Here is a 22,810-nt window from a genome sequence, read left to right as displayed (position 1 = left end):
TGCACATCGTGAAATTTTTACCAGACTCAATCGGTCCACTCCTTCGGGTACCTCCCACACAAAATTTCGGAGAAGTTCAGTTTAGGACCTGTTATTCAATCGCTTCGTTTTTTGTTGTAGCAACTTGTATTCACTTCCCCCGATACGACAGTACAAGTTTCATCCATACTGCCTGAGAAAATAGCCTGAAAGGTACAACAAAACATCTGTGACGCCGTGTGTAGTTGTTGAAGCTCAAGATAACTCTCAAATGGATCTGCCGATTCGGTCCATAATTTGGCCTTCGTAATATTTTGGGAAAATATAGTTTAAGTTCAAAGATAAGCCGTATCGGTCCACTGCTTCAGGTATCTCCCCCACAAAAGTTCAAAAATGTTCGAAAAAAATGTGCACACTATAACTCTTGAAGGGAGTGACCGATGTAATTCATACTTTGCACATCCTAACATATCTACCAGATATAGATCAGGTTCGAATATGGACTATATTTGTCTACTCCTTCTGGTACCTCTCACACAAAATTTCGGATAAGTTCACTTTAAGACCTGCTTTCGAATCACTTTGATTTTTATTGAAGCGATTTGCATTCGCTACCTCCATTACGACGGTAAATGTTTTTTCGGGGGCAAGTCCATATTTCTTTGGAAAACAGCCCGAAAGGTGTAAAAAAAACCCTTTGCCATCATATGTGGCGGTCGGAGAGCACGATAACTCTCGAACTGTTCAACCGATTTGGTCCAACATTTGGTCTTCGTCATATTATATCAAAACTTAGTTTCATGGGGCAATACCGGTCCACAACTTCCGGTACTTCTCCAACATTATTTCACTAAAATGCTAGGACGATATCTTGAATGGGGCAACCAATTTGGTCCAAACTTTGGATCTCCTAATATTTTGTCAAAATTTAGTTTAACTTCTAAAATGGCCCATATCGGTTCTCCCTAAGGGTACCTCCCCCACAAAAGTTCAACATTTGTGTCTTAGTGCAGTTAATTCCTAATCCACATTTTTGTCGGCAAGTTCAAATGTCCCAAAAGGGTCACAAAATTCTGAAGAGGCCTTAAATACATTCGATCTGTCCGTATGTGAAAGTTTCACTTCACATTGGCTGAGGGTATATATTTGTCGGCAAAGCCGACTGACACTTTTTTACTTGTTTTATATATCCTTTCCGCATACGAAGTAGCGGGCACTTTGCTAGTAATACTGTAATACAGAGATATACCCTCAGCATGTGTAAATTAAAACTTTCATCTATTGACAATATCGAATCTATAGATATCGCACTACCAGTCATTTCAGTTGTTAGAGCTTTTGGACCACTAAGTCAGGAAGCATGTACTTGCCCACGTAGAACATAAACAGAATTTTCCAAACTACCTTCGAACATATCCTAAACTGAACTTAAACAACAAGTAAGAACGGCGTTAAGTTCGGCCAGGCCGAACTTGTTATACCCTCCACCACGAGTTGTATTGATGTAAACCTGAATGAATAATTAGTTTCCTAAATACCCAAATTCCAGCAATTTCGATAAAACAATGTAGCCCCGTTCTATGGGGGCTATATGAAGGCGTGGACCTGTAAGGAAAAATGTTGAGGAGAAAGTTTTATACCACCAACGAAGATTTAATACCAAATGTCAGCCATTTCGGTGGAATATTGTAGCCACGACCTTCAAAATACCGAAAATCGGGAGGTACACTTCTATTGGGGCAATATGAAGGCGTGGACCTGTACCGACACATTTCTGGATGAAAGTTTTATACCACCAACGAAGATTTAATACCAAATTTCAGCCATTCGGTGGAATATTGAAGCCACAACCTTCAAAATACCGCAAATCGGAAGGTAGACTTCTATGGGGGCAATATGAAGGCGTGGAATTTTACCTAGAAATTTCAGGTGGAAAGTTTTACACCCCCAACGAAGACTAAATACCAAATTTCAGCCTTCAAACTACCGAAAATCGGGAGGTACCGTTCTATAGGGGCTATATTAAGGCGTGGGCCTGTACCGACACATTTCTGGGGGAAAGTTTTATACCACCAACGAAGACTGAATACCAAATTTCAGCCATTTCGGTGGAATATTGAAGCCACAACTTTCAAAATACCGAATATCGGGTGGTACTGTTCTTAGGGGCTCTATTAAGGCGTGGACATATACCGACAAATTTCTGGGAGAAAGTTTTATTCCCCAAATGAGGACTAAATACCAAAATTTCAGCCATTTCGGAGGAATATTGAGGCCTCAACCTTCAAAATACGGAAAATCGGGAGGTACCGTTCTATTGGGGCTATATTAAGGCGTGAACCTGTACCGACAAAAATCGGGGGAAAAGTTGTATACCACCAACGAAGATTAAATACCAATTTTCAGCCATTTCGGAGGAATATTGAGGTCACAACCTTCAAAGTATCGAAAATCGGGAGGTACCTTTCTATGGGGGCTATATGAAGGTGTGGGCTTATACCGACAAATTTAGAGGGGAGAGTTGAATACCCCCAATGAACATGTACTGACACATTTCTGAAGGAAAGTTTTATACCACCAACGAAAACGGATGAACCGTTATATGGGGGTATATGAAGGCATGGACCTATACCGACTTATTTAGAGGGGGAAGTTGAAAACCCCCAACGAAGACTAAATACCAAATTTCAGCCATTTCGATGGATTATTGTGGCCATAACCTTTAAAATACCGAAAATCGGGAGGTACCGTTATATGGGGGCTATATTAAGGCGTGGACCTGTACCGACAAAATTCTGGGGAAAATTTATATACCACCAACGAAGACTAAATACCAAATTTCAGCCACTTCAAATGAATATTGAGGCCACAACCCTCAAAATACCGAAAATCGGGAGGTACCGTTCTATGGGGACTATATTAAAACGTGGACCTATACCGACAAATTTCATATGGAAAATTTTGTACCCCAAATGAAGACCAAATACCAAACTCCAACCATTTCGGTGGATTATTGTGGCCACAACCTTCAAAATACCGAAAATCGGGAGGTACGGTTCTATGGGGACAAAAGAAAAGCATGGGCCTACACCGACAAAATTCTGGGGAAAAGTTTTATATCCCCAACGAAGACTAAATACCAAATTTCAGCCATTTCGGTGTGATAATAAAGCTAAAACCTTCAAAGTACCGAAAATCGGTTGGTACCGTTTTATGGGGGCTATATCAAAACGTGGACTGATATAGCCCATTTGCAAAACCAAACTTCCTAGGAATAATAGAAACTTCTATATGAAATTACAAAGCTCTAGCTTAAAAATTGGGAGCTTTATTTTGATTTCAACAGATGGACGGACTGACAGGCGGATACGGTTATATCGACTTAGAATTTTACCCTGATCAAGAATGTATATACTTTATAGGTTGGTCTCCGATCAAATGACCAATTTAATTATACCCTCCATATTATGGCGGAGAGTATAAAAACATGTTGAGCTTTTGTGGGGGAGGTGCCCTAATGAGAAGACTGATATGTAACATTTTCGGAGTTTAACTTGAGTTGGACAAAGGTTGGAGGAGGTATCAGAGGAGTGCAAAGTGGTCCCACTTGTATGGAAAGGAGTGCAAAGTGGTCCCACTTGTATGGAAAGGAGTGCCAAAAATAGTTCTAATAGAGCTACCGCCTCGAAATTTGAAACATAGTATTATAACGAGGCAAAAAGATAGAAAAAAATTTAGTGGATGTGGGTCCACATTTAAGTATAGCTCCCATATAAAGCTACCGCCCGATTTTTGGAATTTCGACGAATTTAGACATATTTTCCAAGCGATTTGATTGAAATTTTGCATTTTGGAGTTCTGTGTGAACAAAATACATCCTCGCAAAAAAATGTTAAATATAAGTCCACGTTTATGTGTAGCCCCCATATAAAGGTATCGCCCGATTGGGATCTCCTTCTTGTAGAAGACCTTCATGAGGTAATCTAGGTGTAGAAGACCTTTACGAAGTCTTCTATCTGTAGAAGATGACCTTTACGAGGACTTTTGTATGTAGGATGAAGAAGGACCTTAAGCGCTCCAGGCGCTACTCATGGTGGCGTAGGGCTTTTTACAGCTTTCAGAATATTTTCTCAGGAAGTATGGACTTGCCCCTGAAAAAACTTGTACCGTCGTAATGGGGGCAGCGAATACAAGTTCTTGCAAAAAGAATGAAAGCTATCCGAGAGCAGGTCTTAAAGTGCACTTTTCCGAAATTTTGTGTGGGAGGTACTCGAGGAAGTGGCCCGATATGTCCGATATTGCAACCTCATCAGATTGATCGATTACTGCCTTCAAGAGTTATCGTGCGCACAATTTTTCCGAATGGACTGGACGGATATGGCTAATCCTCGAATTTAAACTAAGTTTGAACAAAATATAACGAAGGCCAAATTTTGGACCAAATCAGTTCATCCTTTTGAGAGTTATTGTGCGCTCCAGCCAGCCAGATAGACGGACGGACATGGCTAAATCAACTCCAAATTGTCTGAAACGGAATTCGTCCAAACATACTTGGGGTCTAAAACCATTATTTCGTGAGGCACATTTTGCCCGTATGAAAGTGTATATACTCTCGTTAGCATAAATGCTGAGGGTATCAAAATAGGCACAGATTCCATACATACATGATGCTGAAGATTACTAAAGTAACCTGAGAATTGAATTCACAAATATCCAATGAACATTTCGCGTTTTAAATTGATTTCGAAATAGTCATATTTTCTTCTTCCGAAAATGTTTCATTTCGATCCTAGCCATTCACTAATTTCATTAACGACTTTTTGCTTTTCTTTACACAACTTTTCAACTGGAAATTTTTCATTGTAGTTTAGTTTTATAATAACAAAAAAAGTTTGTTGTATTTGCTTAGATAATTATAAAAATACAAAACTTTTAATGCGATTTCATTTGTAATTCGTCTAAAGTCAAACACTTCAGAGCCATAACTATTGAAATAATAAATGAGTGAATGGGTCGATGATGGGTTGATGATTCGATAATGAACCACAAAACTCATTACAAACAAAAAAAAATGGAAATGAATTTTCCAATCATTTGTATTTTATAATGGCTTCATTAAGCATCAGCAGCATCAATAGCACAGCTCCGAAGCTCCAGTGAGTGGGCACTACATCATACAAACAAACAAACAAACAATTGAAAGACCTGTTATAATGGGATTGTGATAGAGGGAGGAAGGGAGGGAGGAGTCCTCTAATGATGCAAATAATGCTGTGCTGCTGCTGTTGCTGATGTTGACGATGACGATGATGAATACATTCATCAATCCAATCCAAACAAATAAACAATTGAAATCAATACCCTGCTTGTTAGGATAAGCTAAATGAGAAGGGGAGCAGGAGGAGGAGAGAAGGATAAATGCTGCATGTATAATTGTTTGTCAGGAAAAAAACTATAGTGAGGGGGCTTTGTCACGGGATATAATATGAGTTATAATAGTTTACACAAAAATACACACAAATTTACACCAAACACCGGTTGTAATAAATTGGCAAAACTTTCCGCAGGATTTAATTATACCAACACTTTTTAGACTCATATAAATATATTTTTTAAACATTCAAATAAATCACTTCAAATTCCACAACTTACCTATTCGATCGAATAATTCACCACCGGCTGCATATTCCAAAAATATGTATTCAATGTGACCATGCGAACGATTACCGAAAAATCTCAAGATATGCTGGTCCTGTAACATTTTCTGTATGCAAATTTCTTTACGCACCGACATGATGGCATCCGAATGTTTTTTCAAATCGACCATTTTCATAGCAACAGCTTCACCGGTTTGACGATTAATCAACAATTTTACTCTGTAACGAAAATGAGAGAGAGAGTGAGAGCGTGAGATAAAAGCTAACATGAGATGCGGCGGTGTAACAAATACAACACAAAAGGAAACTTGTGATACAAAAACTTTGAGACAACAAAGGATACAACGTATCTGTGCTCTCTTTGGATTATTATTACAACTGTGCGGCGATTAATACAAATCAATTCAACAACGTGGGCGTTCGGTTACAGAATTCTCAAACTAAAACACGTTGTGATGTATCCTCCGCTTGATGCATAGAGTTGCCATGGCAACTTCATTAAAGTATTCTACAGTTAGAAGGCCTCATAAAGGAAGACCTAATACTGATTGATAAAACAAGCAAAACACCTCAGGGACCTCAGATTTTTTTTATACGAGGGGACCTGAGGAATTTTTTTCTATACGAAAAAACCACCTCAGGGACCTGAGGAATTTTTTTCTATACGAAAAAAACCAACTCAGGGACCTGAGGAATTTTTTTCTATACGAAAAAAACCAACTCAGGGACCTGTAGTGGGATTCTGTAGCTCATTTTTGCTGTTACCGACAAAAATCGGTAAAATTAAATCGCAAAATTATGGCTAAAAACATAAAGAAAAGTTGACATCACTGTTTGTGTCGGTAGAGGCTAGCGACTACTTTTTATTCATCGTTAACTTACCGAAAAATTTCGTTAATTATCGAAATTATAAGCATTTTAATTTTACCGACAATTATCTATAACAGCAAAAGTGAGTTACAGAATCCCACTACTGAGGAATTTTTTCTATACGAAAAAAACCAACTCAGGGACCTGAGGAATTTTTTTCTATACGAAAAAACCCAACTCAGGGACCTGAGGAATTTTTTTTCTATACGAAAAAAACCAACTCAGGGACCTGAGGAATTTTTTTCTATACGAAAAAAACCAACTCAGGGACCTGAGGAATTTTTTTCTATACGAAAAAAACCAACTCAGGGACCTGAGGAATTTTTTTCTATACGAAAAAAACCAACTCAGGGACCTGAGGAATTTTTTTCTATACGAAAAAAACCAACTCAGGGACCTGAGGAATTTTTTTCTATACGAAAAAACCAACTCAGGGACCTGAGGAATTTTTTTCTATACGAAAAAAACCAACTCAGGGACCTGAGGAATTTTTTTCTATACGAAAAAAACCAACTCAGGGACCTGAGGAATTTTTTTCTATACGAAAAAAACCAACTCAGGGACCTGAGGAATTTTTTTCTATACGAAAAAAACCAACTCAGGGACCTGAGGAATTTTTTTCTATACGAAAAAAACCAACTCAGGGACCTGAGGAATTTTTTTCTATACGAAAAAAACCAACTCAGGGACCTGAGGAATTTTTTTCTATACGAAAAAAACCAACTCAGGGACCTGAGGAATTTTTTTCTATACGAAAAAAAAAACAGCTCCGGGACCTGAGGAATTTTGTTCTATACGAAAAAAACCAACTCAGGGACCTGAGGAATTTTTTTCTATACGAAAAAACCCAGCTCAGGGACCTGATGAATTTTTTTCTATAAGAAAAAAACACCTCAGGGTGTGGAAAAAACACCTCAGGGTCCTGGGGATTTTTTTCTATACGAAAAAACCACCTCAGGGACCTGAGGAATTTTTTCTATACGAAAAAAAACCTCAGGGCCCTGAGGATTTTTTCTATACGAAAAAACCACCTCAGGGCCCCGAGGATTTTTTCTATACGAAAAAATACGCCTCAGGCTCCTGAGATTTTTTTACTATACGTATAAACCACCTCATTTTTTTCTATAAACCTTTAAAAAATCTAATGTTTTTAGAGCGGAGGAATTTTTTCTATAAATCCCTAAACAATCCACGGATTGTGGCCTCTAAAAATCTAAAATCGTCCGTCTGTGGCCTTTAAAAATCTCTAAAAAATCCACGGTTTGTGGCTTCTAAAAATCTTTAAAAAATGTATGGGATTCTGTAGCTCATTTTTGCTGTTACCGACAAAAATCGGTAAAATTAAATCGCAAAATTATGGCTAAAAACATAAAGAAAAGTTGACATCACTGTTTGTGTCGGTAGAGGCTAGCGACTACTTTTTATTCATCGTTAACTTACCGAAAAATTTCGTTAATTATCGAAATTATAAGCATTTTAATTTTACCGACAATTATCTATAACAGCAAAAGTGAGTTACAGAATCCCACTACTGAGGAATTTTTTCTATACGAAAAAAACCAACTCAGGGACCTGAGGAATTTTTTTCTATACGAAAAAACCCAACTCAGGGACCTGAGGAATTTTTTTTCTATACGAAAAAAACCAACTCAGGGACCTGAGGAATTTTTTTCTATACGAAAAAAACCAACTCAGGGACCTGAGGAATTTTTTTCTATACGAAAAAAACCAACTCAGGGACCTGAGGAATTTTTTTCTATACGAAAAAAACCAACTCAGGGACCTGAGGAATTTTTTTCTATACGAAAAAAACCAACTCAGGGACCTGAGGAATTTTTTTCTATACGAAAAAACCAACTCAGGGACCTGAGGAATTTTTTTCTATACGAAAAAAACCAACTCAGGGACCTGAGGAATTTTTTTCTATACGAAAAAAACCAACTCAGGGACCTGAGGAATTTTTTTCTATACGAAAAAAACCAACTCAGGGACCTGAGGAATTTTTTTCTATACGAAAAAAACCAACTCAGGGACCTGAGGAATTTTTTTCTATACGAAAAAAACCAACTCAGGGACCTGAGGAATTTTTTTCTATACGAAAAAAACCAACTCAGGGACCTGAGGAATTTTTTTCTATACGAAAAAAACCAACTCAGGGACCTGAGGAATTTTTTTCTATACGAAAAAAAAAACAGCTCCGGGACCTGAGGAATTTTGTTCTATACGAAAAAAACCAACTCAGGGACCTGAGGAATTTTTTTCTATACGAAAAAACCCAGCTCAGGGACCTGATGAATTTTTTTCTATAAGAAAAAAACACCTCAGGGTGTGGAAAAAACACCTCAGGGTCCTGGGGATTTTTTTCTATACGAAAAAACCACCTCAGGGACCTGAGGAATTTTTTCTATACGAAAAAAAACCTCAGGGCCCTGAGGATTTTTTCTATACGAAAAAACCACCTCAGGGCCCCGAGGATTTTTTCTATACGAAAAAATACGCCTCAGGCTCCTGAGATTTTTTTACTATACGTATAAACCACCTCATTTTTTTCTATAAACCTTTAAAAAATCTAATGTTTTTAGAGCGGAGGAATTTTTTCTATAAATCCCTAAACAATCCACGGATTGTGGCCTCTAAAAATCTAAAATCCTCCGTCTGTGGCCTTTAAAAATCTCTAAAAAATCCACGGTTTGTGGCTTCTAAAAATCTTTAAAAAATGTATGTTTTGTGGTCGCTAAAAATCTAAAAATGGTAAACAAACAGGAAACCTCGTAAAGGTCTTCTACAAGCAGGATATCGCATAATGGTACAGAAGACCTCGAAAAGATCTTCTTCTGCAGACAGGAGACCCCGTAAAGGTCTTCTTCTACAGACAAAATCTTCATAATGGTCATCTTCTACAGATAGAAGACTTCGTAAAGCTCTTCTACAAGCGGGAGATCCCCTAAAAGTCTTCATCTACAGACATAAGACCTGGGAAAGGTCTTCTGCTACATATAGATGACCTCGAAAGGGTCTTCTTCTACAGACAAAAGTCCTCATAAAGGTCATTTCTACGGACAGGAGTCCTCATAAAGGTAATTTTCTCCGGACAGAAATCCTTATAAAGGTCATCTTCTATAGATAGAGGTCTTTTTAAAGGTCTTCTATAGATATATTAACTCGTAAAGGTCTCCTACAGATAGAATACTTCATAAAGGTCTTCACCCACAAACATCTACCGACAAAAGACCTCATATAAAGGTGTTCTGCTACCGATAGAAGAACTCGTAAAATTCTTCTGAAGATAAAACACGTCGTAAAAGTCTTCCGATGATAGAAGATTTCGTAAAGGTCTGAATATAGAACACCTCGTAAAAGTCTTCTGAAGATAGACGACCTCGTAAAGGCCTTCTGAAGATAGAATATCTCGTAAGTGTCTTCTTATACAGACAGGAGTCCTCATAAATGCCTTCTTCTACAGACAAAAGTCCTCATAAAAGATAGATAGAAGACTTCGTTAAGGTATTTTACAGATAGGTTACCTCTTAAAGGTCATCTATAGATAAAAGACCTTATAATTATCTTCATCAACAGACAGGAGACCTGTTAAAGGTCTTCTTTTACCGACAAAAGACCTCATATAAAGGTGTTCTGCCACAGATAGAAGACGTCGTATAGGCCATCAGAAGATAGAAGACCTCGTAAAGGCCTTCTTCTACAGACAGAAGTCCTAATAAAGGTCATCTTCTACAGATAGAAGATTTCGTAAAGGTCTTCTATAGATAGATTACCTCGTAAAGGTGTTCTACAGATAGAAGGCCTCATAAAGATCTTCATCCACAAACAGAAGACCTGATAAAGGTCTTATTCTACCGACAAAAGACCTCATATAAAGGAGTTTTGCTACAGAAGACCTCGTAAGGGTTGTCTTCAATGAACGCAAACAAACGAAACGATTCCCGTACAATTCACACAAAGTCACAAACGTTTCATTTTTTCTTAATCGTTTCGTTCTCAAAACAAAACCACAAACTTTTCAACTGAAGAAGAACAAAACTGTAGGATTGCTGAAATGTACTTCGTCTATGCTGTTCTGAGTTGTTTCACTCACGAACGAAACAAAATGAATCGTGTGCAAACGTTTGCTGTGCGAAATTATCAACGACACATTCAGACGCACACACATTCGATTGCTTAACTACCCTATAAGCTAGCATAAAATACTTGGAATATACTGCGGTGGATGTTTTACTCAACTACCAAACGTTTGCAAACGTTTGTAGTGTGTATTGTACGTTTTCGTTTTCTATGAGTTGTTGTGAAGTTGAGAACTTTTCATTTTTCGTTTTGTTCGCACTTACGAATGTAAACAAAAGAAAACTAAACAGCGAGTTCGGTCAACTTGGGTTATGTTTCGTTTTGTTTTTATTGAAAATACGAAAAGAAACCTTTGCAAACGTTTCATAAAGTTTTTTCCGTACGGTGGTTTTCTTATACAAATATGCAGCAGACCTGGTAAAGCTCTTCTTCTACCGACAAAAGACCTCATATAAAGGTGTTCTGCTACAGAAAGAAGAACTCGTAAAGGTCTTCTGAAGATAGAAGACCTCGTAAAGGCCTTCTGAAGATAGAAGACCTCGTAAGTGTCTTCTTATACAGACAGGAGACCTCATAAATGCCTTCTTCTGCAGACAAAAGTCCTCATAAAGGTCATCATCTGCAGATAGAAGACTTCGTAAAGGTATTTTACAGATAGGTTAGCTCGTAAAGGTCACCTACAGATAAAAGACATTATAATGGTCTTCATCAACAGACAGGAGACCTGTTAAAGGTCTTCTTTTACCGAAAAGACCTCATATAAAGGTGTTCTACCACAGATAGAAGACGTCGTATAGGCCATCAGAAGATAGAAGGCCTCGTAAAGGCCTTCTTCTACAGACAGAAGTCTTAATAAAGGTCATCTTCTACAGATAGAAAACTTCGTAAAAATCTTCTATAGATAGATTACCTCGTAAAGGTCTCCTACAGATAGAAGGCCTCATAAAGATCTTCATCCACAAACAGAAGACCTGATAAAGGTCTTATTCTACCGACAAAAGACCTCATATAAAGGAGTTTTGCTACAGAAGACCTCGTAATGGTTTTCTTATACAAAAGTCTTCTTCTACAGTTAGAAGAATTCGCACAGGTCTTTTACAGATAGGTTACCTCATAAAGGTCACAGATAGAAGACCTCATAAAGGTCTTCATCCACCGACAGGAGATCTGACAAAGGTCTTCTTCTACGAAGAAAAGAGCTCATATCAAGGTGTTCTGCTACAGAAATAAGACGTCGTACAGGCATTCTTCTACAGATAGAAGACTTCGTAAAGGTCTTCTATAGATAGATTACCTCGTAAAGATGCTCTACAGATAGAAGGCCTCATAAAGGTCTTCATCCACAAATAGAAGACCTGATAAAAGTCTTATTCTACCGACAAAAGACCTCATATAAAGGAGTTTTGCTACAGAACACCTCGTAAGGGTTTTCTTCAATGAACGCAAACAAACGAAACGATTCCCGTACAATTCACACAAACTTTTCATTTTTTCTGAATTGTTTCGTTTTCAAAACAAAAGCATAAACTTTTCAACCCGAGAAGAACAAAACTGTACGATTGCTGAAATTTACTTCGTCTATGCTGTTCCGAGTTGTTTCACTCACGAACGAAACAAAAATACATCGTTTGCAAACGTTTGCTGCAGCAAACGTGCTAAATTATCAATGACACATTCAGGCACACACACATTTGATTGCTTAACAACCCTATAAGCTAGCATCAAATACATGGAATATACTGCGGTGGAAGTTTTAATCAACTACCAAACGTTTGCAAACGTTTACAGTATGTATTGTACGGTTTCGGTTTCTATGAGTTGTTGTAAAGTTGAGATATTTTCATTTTTTGTTTTGTTCGCACTTACGAATGTAAAGAAAAGAAAACTAAACAGCGAGTTCCGTCAACTTGGGTTATGTTTTGTTTTCTTTTGTTTTATTGAAAATACGAAACGAAACGTTCGCAAACGTTTCATAAAGGTTTTTTTTTTCGTACGCTGGTTTCCTTATACAAATAGGACACCTCATAAAGGCCTTTTTCTACAGACAAAAGTCCTCATAAAAGTCATCTACAGATAGAAGACTTCGTAAAGGTATTTTACAGATAGGTTACCTCGTAAAGGTCACAGATAGAAGACCTCATAAAGGGTGTTCATAAATATACAGGAGGCCTGATAAAGGACTTCTTTTACGAACAAAATACCCAGGGACGTACGCATGGGATGGGGGGGGGCAAATATGGAAGACCGCATAAAGGTTTTCATCGACAAACAGCAGACCTGGTAAAGGTCTTCTTCTACCGACAAGAGAACTATTATGTAGGTGTTCTGCTACAGAAAGAACACCTAATAAAGGTTTCCTTCCACCAATAAATGGCCTCATAAAGACCTTTTCCAAACAGAAGACCTCATAAAGGTGTTCTTCTTCACATAGAAGACCTCATTAAGGTATTCTTCTCCAGATACAGGACCACATAAAGGTTTCTTCTACAGATAGGAAACCATATAAAAGTGTTTTCAAAGGATAGAAGTCCCCATAAAGGTCTTCTACAGATGGAATACCTCATAAATGTCTTCGTCAAAAGATAGACGACCTCATAAATGCCCTCTTCTACAGATAGGTGACTTCGTTAAAGTATTTTCTACCGATAGAAGACCTCATAAAGGTATTCTTCTCCAGATACAGGACCACATAAAGATTTCTTCTACAGATAGGAAATCACAGAGAGGTGTTTTCAAAGGATAGAAGTCCCCATAAAGGTATTCTACAGATGGAATACCTCATAAATGTCTTCGTCAAAAGATATATGACCTCATAAATGCCCTCTTCTACAGATAGATGACTTCGTTAAAGTATTTTCTACCGATAGAAGACCTCATAAAGGTATTCTTCTCCAGATACAGGACCACATAAATATTTCTTCTACAGATAGGAAATCACAGAGAGGTATTTTCAAAGGATAGAAGTCCCCATAAAGGTATTCTACAGATGGAATACCTCGTAAATGTCTTCGTCAAAAGATATACGACCTCATAAATGCTTTCTTCTGCAGATAGATGATTTCGATAAAGTATTTTCTACCGATAAAAGACCTTAAGAGGGTCGCCTACAGATAAAAGGCCCCATAAGGGCGTCTTCTTTAGATAGAAGACCCCCAAGAAAGCTTCTTCCAAAGATAGAATACCTCATTAGGATTTCTTTTACAGACAGAAGACCTCATAAATGCATTTTTTGCAGATAAAATACTTCAGAAAGGTCTTCCACAGAGAGATCTCATAAGGGCTTAATCTATAGATAGAAGGCACCATAAAAAATCTTCTTTTTCTACCCCCGTCTTCTACAGATAGGAGACCTCATAAAGATCTTCTACAGAGAGAAAACCTCACAAGGATCTTCTACAGATAGAAGATCTCATTAAGTTCTTTTACATATAGAAGACCTCATAAGGGCTTCTTCTATAAATAGAAGACCTCATAAAGATATTCTACAGAGAGAAGATCTCATAAGAGGTTATTCTATAGATAGAAGACCCCATAAAAATCTTCTTCTACATATAGAAGATCTCATAAAGACCTTCTTCTACAGATAGAATACCTCATAAAGACCGTCTGCCTCATAAAGGTCTTCTACAGAAAGAAAACCTCACAAGGGCCTCTTAAAGGTCTTCTACATATAGAAGCCCTCATAAAAGCTTCTTCTATGGATAGAAGACCTGTTAAAGGCCTTCTACAGATGTTTCATGATAGAGAAAAGACTTCATGACGGTCTGTAACAGTTAAAAGACGTTTTAAAGGTCAACTAAAGATAGGAGACCTCATAAAGATCTTCTACAGAGAGAAAACCTCACAACGGTCTTCTACAGATAAAAGATATCATGAAGGTCTTCTACATATAGAAGACCTCATAAAGGCTTCTTCTATAGATAGAATACCTCATAAAGGTCTTCTACAGATAGAAGACTTAATAAAGGTCTTCTACAGAGAGAAGATGTCAAAACGGTTTATTCTATAGATAGAAGACCCCATAAAAATCGTCTTCTACATATAGAAGATCTCATAAAGACCTTCTTCTACAGATAGGATATCTCATAAAGGCCGTCTTCTACAGATAGAAGACCTCATAAAGGTATTCTACAGAGAGAAGACCTCAAAAGGGTTTTCTACAGTTAGAAGACCTCATAAAAGTCTTCTACATATAAACGACCTTATAAAAGCTTCTTCTATAGATACACATAGAAGACCTCATGACGGTCTTTAACACTTTTTTTAAAGGTCAATTGAAGATAAAAGACCTCGTAAAGGTATTGTACATTTAATAGAACTCCTGAAGGTCTTCAACAGATAGAACACCTCATATAACGATTTTATGGTCTCCTATGGATAAAACTCCTCTTAAACATATCCCATTGGTAGAAGTCCTCATAACGATAAATATTACTTTATTACATCGTTTTTGGTCGGAAAATACCAAAAAACCAGCACACTATGCTATGCTGTATACTAGGTAACATGAATTTATTTCACTGCTGTCCAATTGTATTTCTCTTTATTCTCTCCTACAACAACAACAAAAACAGCAACATAAAGTAATACGAAAAACACCTTTAAGGTTTCATTGTTAAATTCTGAATGTAACTTTTGCTCTCCATCTCTGTATCTCTCATCTCCAACTTTAAACTACTGACCTGCGCACTTTTGTTTTATGATAGAGAAATATTTTTTTGTTTGATTAAGAGAGGAGGTTGCTCACCTTACTCCTACTATTATCACGCCGCCGAATAGCAGCCCATCACTAGCGAGCGGTCTGATGATGATGGACAAAAGATGAAAAACTGAAAATGCCGGAAGGAAGTTGTTCATAGGTTTCCGGTTTATTGACTTTGTTTGTTTGTGTGTATGTATGTATGTGTGTATGTGTGTGAGTATTTTGCATTTTTTGCCATTATCATTTGTTTCGCTTTTGTGTGATGTATTTCAATACAAAAAAGTTTTCAATTCGTCAAAGTTTTTCTTTCTTTTTAAATGTCAAGCAACAAATTTATGACAGAAAAAAAATTATTTTGCATTTAAATTTTGAATCATTAAAAAAACAAATAAGGTTAAATAAAAATATATAATGCTCAAAAGTGTGAAGGACACATTTGCGCTATTTTCATACGAAAACTCTTACAAAACCAATGAAATTTCAATGGGTATTTAAATTGTAGGTTAAAATGTCCGGGTGCATTCCGTTGCGACTACCAAAATTATTTATAAAAGTCGGCTGTTTATTATGTGTCAAATAATTTTGTAAAGGATCTGTTAACTGTTTTGTTTTTTATTTTACTTATATATTCACAACAAATTTCCCTTTATTGCTGGGTATAATAGGAAGTATAAAAGTACATGACCATATACATAGAGATGGACAGCGGGAAAATACCCGGTGGGTATTTATTTGGGTATTTACTATATTGCATCGTCAATACAACTTCTAACACCCAATTCCAAGGTTTAGGTTGTGAAATCGTTTCAAAATAGAGTGTTTAACAGTACTTTAAACATGGGGGTAAATACTTGCGTAAGTACCCCAGTAACATAGTGGAGAGGATGGATGATACCAAGGAACGGTCCTAACCGGCTTTAACATGGCAAAGCCCAGGATTTATCTTAGTCCCTCTTTCATCTCAAGTGGACACTGACCTCCCCGTGGTGTCACCAGGGGAACTGCCATTAACACCCGTTAAAGGTAGTGAGCTAACATGTGCAGCGCGTTCACCCATAAGAACGTTAAAAACTTGGGTTTGGGCGTCGGGTTAGTAACCCTACCCTAGAAAAACAGCCTACTATGAAAAAACGAAAGAAAAGAAAAACAAACCCCTCTAAAGTTGACGAACCCCGCAAACGTTTTAAGGACCATGATCTACGAATCTGCACCTGGAATGTTCGCACTCTTTATAGAGAAGTTGCAGGCCGATATTACTGCCATACAGGAAATACGATGGAACGGGAAAGGCGTCACAACAACACCTAAAGGTGATGCACTGTATTATAGCTGCCATAACACAAAGCATGAGTTTGGTTGCCGATTTGTAGTTGATCGGAGGTTAAAACATCTGGTCTCCAGCTTCACCCCAGTGAATGAAAGACCCGCTGCAATTCGATTAAAAGCAAAATTCTTCAACATCAGCTTTATTTGCGCTTATGCTCCCACTAAAAACAAAAGATATATTTTACGAGCGCTTAGATGAAACTTATGACCGTTGCCCTGCCCATGACATTAAAATTATACTAGGCGATTTTAATGCCAAAATTGGAAAGGAGAATATCTTTGGCCCAACAGTCGGAAAATTCAGTCTCCACAGTGAAACATCTGACAATGGTATGAGGCTGATAGACTTTGCAGTTGCAAAAAATATGGTAGTTAGCAGTACCAAATTTAAGCATCTCGATATTCATAAGGGCACCTGGCTGTCACCAGATCAAAGAACAAGAAATCAAATTGATCACATTGTGATAGATGGAAGACATTCATCGAGCGTGTTGGATGTAAGATCATTCCGAGGTGCAAACATAGACTCGGACCACTACCTTGCTACAGCAAAGGTACGTACCAGATTAAACGTAGCAAACAAAGTGCGATCAGACACAACACGATCAAAAACAGAAGTTGGACATCATAAAGCTGCAATCACAACAGATAGCCACAGCATATTCCACTCAACTGGTCCAACTGCTTAATCAAAGCACTTCTCGTCCCGATAACATATCAGGACAATGGCAAAACATTGCCCACTCCATGTAAACAGCCGCAAAATCAGTACTTGGTCTGGTATCCTCCACCAAGGAATCCATGGTATGACCAGGAGTCTCGTGCTGCGTAGCGCACGAGACAGGTATCGGGAGAAAAGGAGAGAGGAGAAACGTATTATCCGCAGGAAAAAGAGAGAGATGGAAAAGCAGGAGTGTGAACAAATCGAGATGTACAGGAGACAGAATGAAGTGCGAAAATGCTACCAAAGAGTGAAACATCAAACTGATGGCTTTGGAATTGGCACATCCTCCTGTAGGGATCAGCAAGGTAATCTGGTAACTGATACCGATACTGTGCTAAGGATATGGAAAGATCCTTTTTTCCAAACTGTTGGTATCCAATAGTAGCGAAGTCGACGAAGATACCACAGATCCAATCCCAGAAGATGGTATTGAATGTATACCACCCGGCCAAGAGGAGGTAAAGGCAGCATTAAACCGACTGAAGAATAATAAGGCAGCAGGAGCCGTAGCTTAACAGCCAAGCTTTTTAAAACCGGAGGCGACACGCTGATAAGGTGTATGCTTCAGCTAGTTAGCTCCATCTGGCAGGAAGAACGCGTATCCGACGATTGGAACCTGAGTACCCTGTGCCCCGTCCACAAGAAGGGTGATAAGACTTTATGCTCTAACTATAGGGGCATAAGTCTACTCCCTATTGCCTATAAGATAGTGTCTGGGATATTGTGCGAACGACTAAAGGCTATGGTCAACGAAATAATTGTACCATACCAATGCGGCTTTAGACCTGGCAAGTCCACCATTGACCAGTTATTTACCCTGCGGCAAATCCTGGAGAAGACCCAAGAGATGCAGATCGACACCTAACACTTTTTTGTTGATTATAAAGCATCCTTCAACAATCCCCTACGATCAAAGTTGTTCCAAGCCATGTCTGAATTTGTTATCCCCGCAAAGCTCATCCGGCTTTGTAAAATGACTCTAAATGACACAAGATCTTCAGTTAAAATAGGAAAGAACCTCTCCGAAGAGTTTTGTACCAAAAGATGTTTCAGGCAAGGAGACAGCCTTTCGTGTGATCTTTTCAACATCCTGCTAGAAAAGGTAATACGAGAAGAAAACGTCAAAAGAAGTGGCACAATCTACACCAATAGCTACATGTTACTTGCTTATGCTGATGATATAGACATCATGGGACGATCAGTAAAAGAAATAACCGATACCTTTATGAAGGTCGAAGGAGAATCTGCTAAAATGGGTCTGGCGGTAAACGGCGAGAGGACCAAGCTGATGGTGTCGACACGCAATGCGTCCATTGAGATCGGACCAACTGTTGAAGTTGTTTCTTATAATTTTGAGGTAGTAAAAGACTTCGTATACCTCGGCACCGCCGTAAACACAACAAACGACATCAGTTGTGAAATAAAAAGAAGAATTGTATTGGCCAACAGATGCTACTTTGGCTTAAGTAAGCACTTCAAAAACAAAGCCACAACTTGTCAAACAAAAATAACGCTTTACAAAACTAACCGTGCTGACGTATGGTTCCGAAGATCTACGGACCGATCTGCGTTGGCGGTGAATATCGACGTCGTATTAACCACGAGCTGTATCTGCTATACAACGACATCAAAATAGTTAAACGTATCGAGATGCAGCGATTTCTTTGGCTAGGCCATATAATAAGAATGAGCGATGATGAACCCGCCAAAAAGGCGTATAAATTCGGGCCAGATGGCGGTGCACGCAGAATTGGCAGGCCAAAGAATAGATGACGCAAACAAGTGGATGATGAGATGAAAAGGCGCGGTATTCCAGAGTGTGAAGCAACAAATAGAGTTCGGCCTATAGAACAAATGTTCTGTAATGGGCCAGCTAAGTAAGTAAGTATGTATTTAGGGGGTTTTCAGAATTTTGGGCGTAGATATGGATTAGGTAAAAATCTCCAAAGGTTTGCGGGGGAGGTGCCTAAAGGGATGGACCGACATAGCCCATTTTGGAAGTGTGTCTTATTTTCGGAGTCACTCCTCCCGATAGGGCCCTTATATCAGGAAACATGGACTTGCCACGAAAAACATCTTATCGCTGTAAACAGGGTTACTAAGAGCACCTTCGTTAAAAATTTCGAAAGGATTCTCGCACAGAACCTTAACAGCACTTATACAAAAATGTTGACCATTTGTGTAGGTGGTACCCTAAGGTATAAATCGATAGGGCCTACTTTTGAACACAAGCTAAGCTTGGACAAATATTTCGGACCAAATCGCGTACCATTTTAGCGAATATTTTCGAACTTTTGTGGGGAAGGTACCGTATGAAGTGAACCTATAAGCACCATCTTCGAATTGTATCTAATATTCGAAGAAATATTACTGTATGCAAAGTGTGGACCAACGCAGTATTCAGGTTCGGGAGTTGTCGTGTGCACCAGCCACTATACTTGCTTGCCGTATGTGTTTTTTACAGTTCTCGGGTCATTTTCTCAAGAAGTATAAACTTGCCACTGACAAAAACTTGTACCATCGTAATAGGGGCCTTGAATGCAACCTGTTGCAATAAAAGTCAAAAAGATACGATAGGAGGTCCTAACCTGAACTATTCCGAAAATTGATGTGGGAGGTAACCGAACGTGTTGGCATTGGTTCATATTCTAACTGGATCTATGTCTCGTAGAAATATTACCATGTCCAAGGTATGGACCAAATCATTTACTGCTTTCGAGTGTGGGAGAGGTACCCAAAGGAGTGGACCGATAAGGCCCATCTTAGAACCTGATTTAACTTTTGGCTAAATATTACGATTGCCAAATTTTGGATCAAATCGGATCGAAAGCGAGCTACCGCGCCCGCTCAATCCACAACACATGGTGCCATAGTGGGTTTTTACACCTTTTCTCAAGAAGTATGGACTTGCCCCTGAAAAAAAACTTTTACCGTTGTAATTGAGGCTGCGAATGCATGTTGCTTCAACAAAAATCAAAGTGATTCGAGAGCAGGTTTTAAAGTGAACTTATCCGAAATTTTATGTCGGAGGTAACCGAAGGATTGGGCAAATATTGTCCATATTCGAACCTGATCTATATCTGGTAGCTATATTAGGATGTGTAAATTATGAACCAGATCGACCACTCCCTTCAAGAATTATCGTGCGCACAAGTTTTCCGAACATTTTTGAACTTTTGTGGGGTAGGTACCTGAAAAAGTGGACCGATATGGCTTATCTTCGAACGTAAACTTAGTTTGTATAAAATATTACGAAGATGACATTTTTAAACGAATCTGCAGATCCGTTCGGGAGTTATCTTGCGCTCCAAACACTACACACGGTGTCATAGAGTTTTTTTGCAACTTTCAGGCTATTTTCTCAGGAAGTATGGACTTGCCCCTGATAAAACTTGTATCGTCGTAATGGTGGCAGCGAATACAAGTTATTACAACGAAAAACAAAGCGATTCGAAAGCAGGTCCTAAACGGAACTTTTTCCGAAATTTTGTGTGGGAGGTACATGAAGTGGAGTGGACCGATAGAGTGCATATTGGAATCTCATCTATGTCTGGCAGAAATTTATCGATGTGCAAAGTATGGATGGTTACTCGATTCAAGAGATATAAATAAAACTTTCTCCCAGAAAAATGTCGGTACAGGTCCACGCCTTCATATAGCCCCTATAGATCAATACCTCCAGATTTTCGACCTCAATATTCCACCGAAATGGCTGAAATTTGGTATTTAGTCTTAATTTGGGGTATAAAACTTTCCATATGGAATCTGTCGGTATAGGCCCACACCTTCATATAGCCCCTATAGATCGATACCTCCAGATTTTCGGCATTTTGAAGGTTGTGGCCTCAATATTCCTCCCAACTTGCTTAAATTTGGAATTTAGTCTTCATTTGGGGTATAAAACTTTCCATATGAAATTTGTCGGTATAGGTCCACGCCTTCATATAGCCCCTAAAGAATGATACGTCCGGATTTTCGGTATTTTGAAGGTTGTGCCTCAATATTCCTCCCAACTTGCTTAAATTTGGTATTTAGTCTTAATTTGGGGTATAAAACTTGCCACATGAAATTTGTCGGTATAGGTCCACGCCTTCATATTGCCCCCATAGAACGGTACCTACCGATTTTCGGTATTTTGAAGGTTGTGTCCTCAATATTCCACCGAAATGGCTGATATTTGGTATTTAATCTTAATTTGGGGTATTAAACGTCCCATATGAAACTTGTCGGTATAGGTCCACGCCTTCATTTAGCCCCTAAAGAATGGTAACTCCGGATTCTCGGTATTTTGAAGGTTGTGGCCCCAATATTTCTCCCAAATGGCTGAAATTTTGTATCAAGTCTTCATTTGGGGTATAGTAATTACCATATGAAATTTGTCGGTATAGGTCCACGCCTTCATATAGCCCCATAGAACAGTACCTCCCGATTTTCGGTATTTTTAAGGTTGTGGCCTCAATATTCCACCGAAGTGGCTGAAATTTGGAATTTAGTCTTCATTTGGTGTTTAAAACTTTCCTCATGAGATTTGTCGGTATAGGTCCACGCCTTCATATAGCCCCCATAGATCGATACCTCCAGATTTTCGGTATTTTGAAGGTCGTGGCCTCAATATTCCAAATAAATGGCTGAAATTTGGTATGTAGTCTTAATTTGGGGTATTAAACGTTCCTTATGAAATTTGTCCGTATAGGTCCACGCCTTCATATAGCCCCCATAGCACAGTACTTCCCGATTTTCGGTATTTTGAAGGTTGTGGCCTCAATATTCCATCGAAATGGCTGAAATTTGGTATTTAGTCTTAACTTGGGGTATAAAACTTTCCATATGAAATTTGTCGGTATAGGTCCATAGCCCCCATAGAATGGTACCTCCGGATTTTCGGTATTTTAAAGGTTGTGGCCTCAATATTCCTCCCAAATGGATGAAATTTTGTATTAAGTCTTCAATTGGGGTATACAACTTTCCATATGAAATTTGTCGGTATAGGGCCACGCCTTCATATAGCCCCCATAGAACAGTACATCTCGATTTTCGGTAGTTTGAAGGTTGTGGTCTCAATATTCCACCGAAATGGCTGAATTTTTTTATTTAATCTTTGTTGGTTGTATAAAACTTTCCCCCAGAAATGGGTCGGTACAGGTCTACGCCTTCATATAGCCCCTATAGAACGGTACCTCCCGATTTTCGGCATTTTGAAAGTTGTGGCCTCAATATTCTTCCGAAATGCCTGAAATTTGGTATTCAGTCTTCCTTGGGGGTGCCAAACTTTCCATCTGAGATTTGTAGGTATAGGTCAAAGTTGGTGGCTTCAATATTTCACCGAAATGGCTAAAATTTGGTATTTAGTCTTCGTTGGTCGTATAAAACTTTCCCACCGAAATTTGTCCGTACAGGTACACGCCTCCATATAGCACCCATAGAACGGTACCTCCCGAATTTCGGTATTTTGAAAGTAACCCACATCGTTTT

At 38.5% G+C, this 22,810-nt stretch overlaps 1 protein-coding gene across 2 annotated transcripts in view; it reads right to left on the bottom strand.

Annotated features, from left to right (window-relative positions):
* Window positions 1-22,810, bottom strand: part of grp (serine/threonine-protein kinase grp) — a 191,826-nt gene that overhangs the window by 69,569 nt on the left and 99,447 nt on the right. For both annotated transcript variants that reach the window (XM_073970680.1, XM_073970681.1), the window contains exon 4: window positions 5,632-5,855. In XM_073970680.1, coding sequence (XP_073826781.1) covers window positions 5,632-5,855 — 224 coding nt within the window. The remainder of the gene's footprint in view (window positions 1-5,631; window positions 5,856-22,810) is intronic.

Source organism: Musca autumnalis, unplaced genomic scaffold (genome assembly GCF_047663935.1).
Source record: "Musca autumnalis isolate F117 unplaced genomic scaffold, ASM4766393v1 scaffold_2, whole genome shotgun sequence".
In the NCBI taxonomy this organism is placed as follows: Eukaryota; Metazoa; Arthropoda; class Insecta; order Diptera; family Muscidae; genus Musca; species Musca autumnalis.
This window is presented reverse-complemented; position numbering and strand designations above follow the sequence as displayed.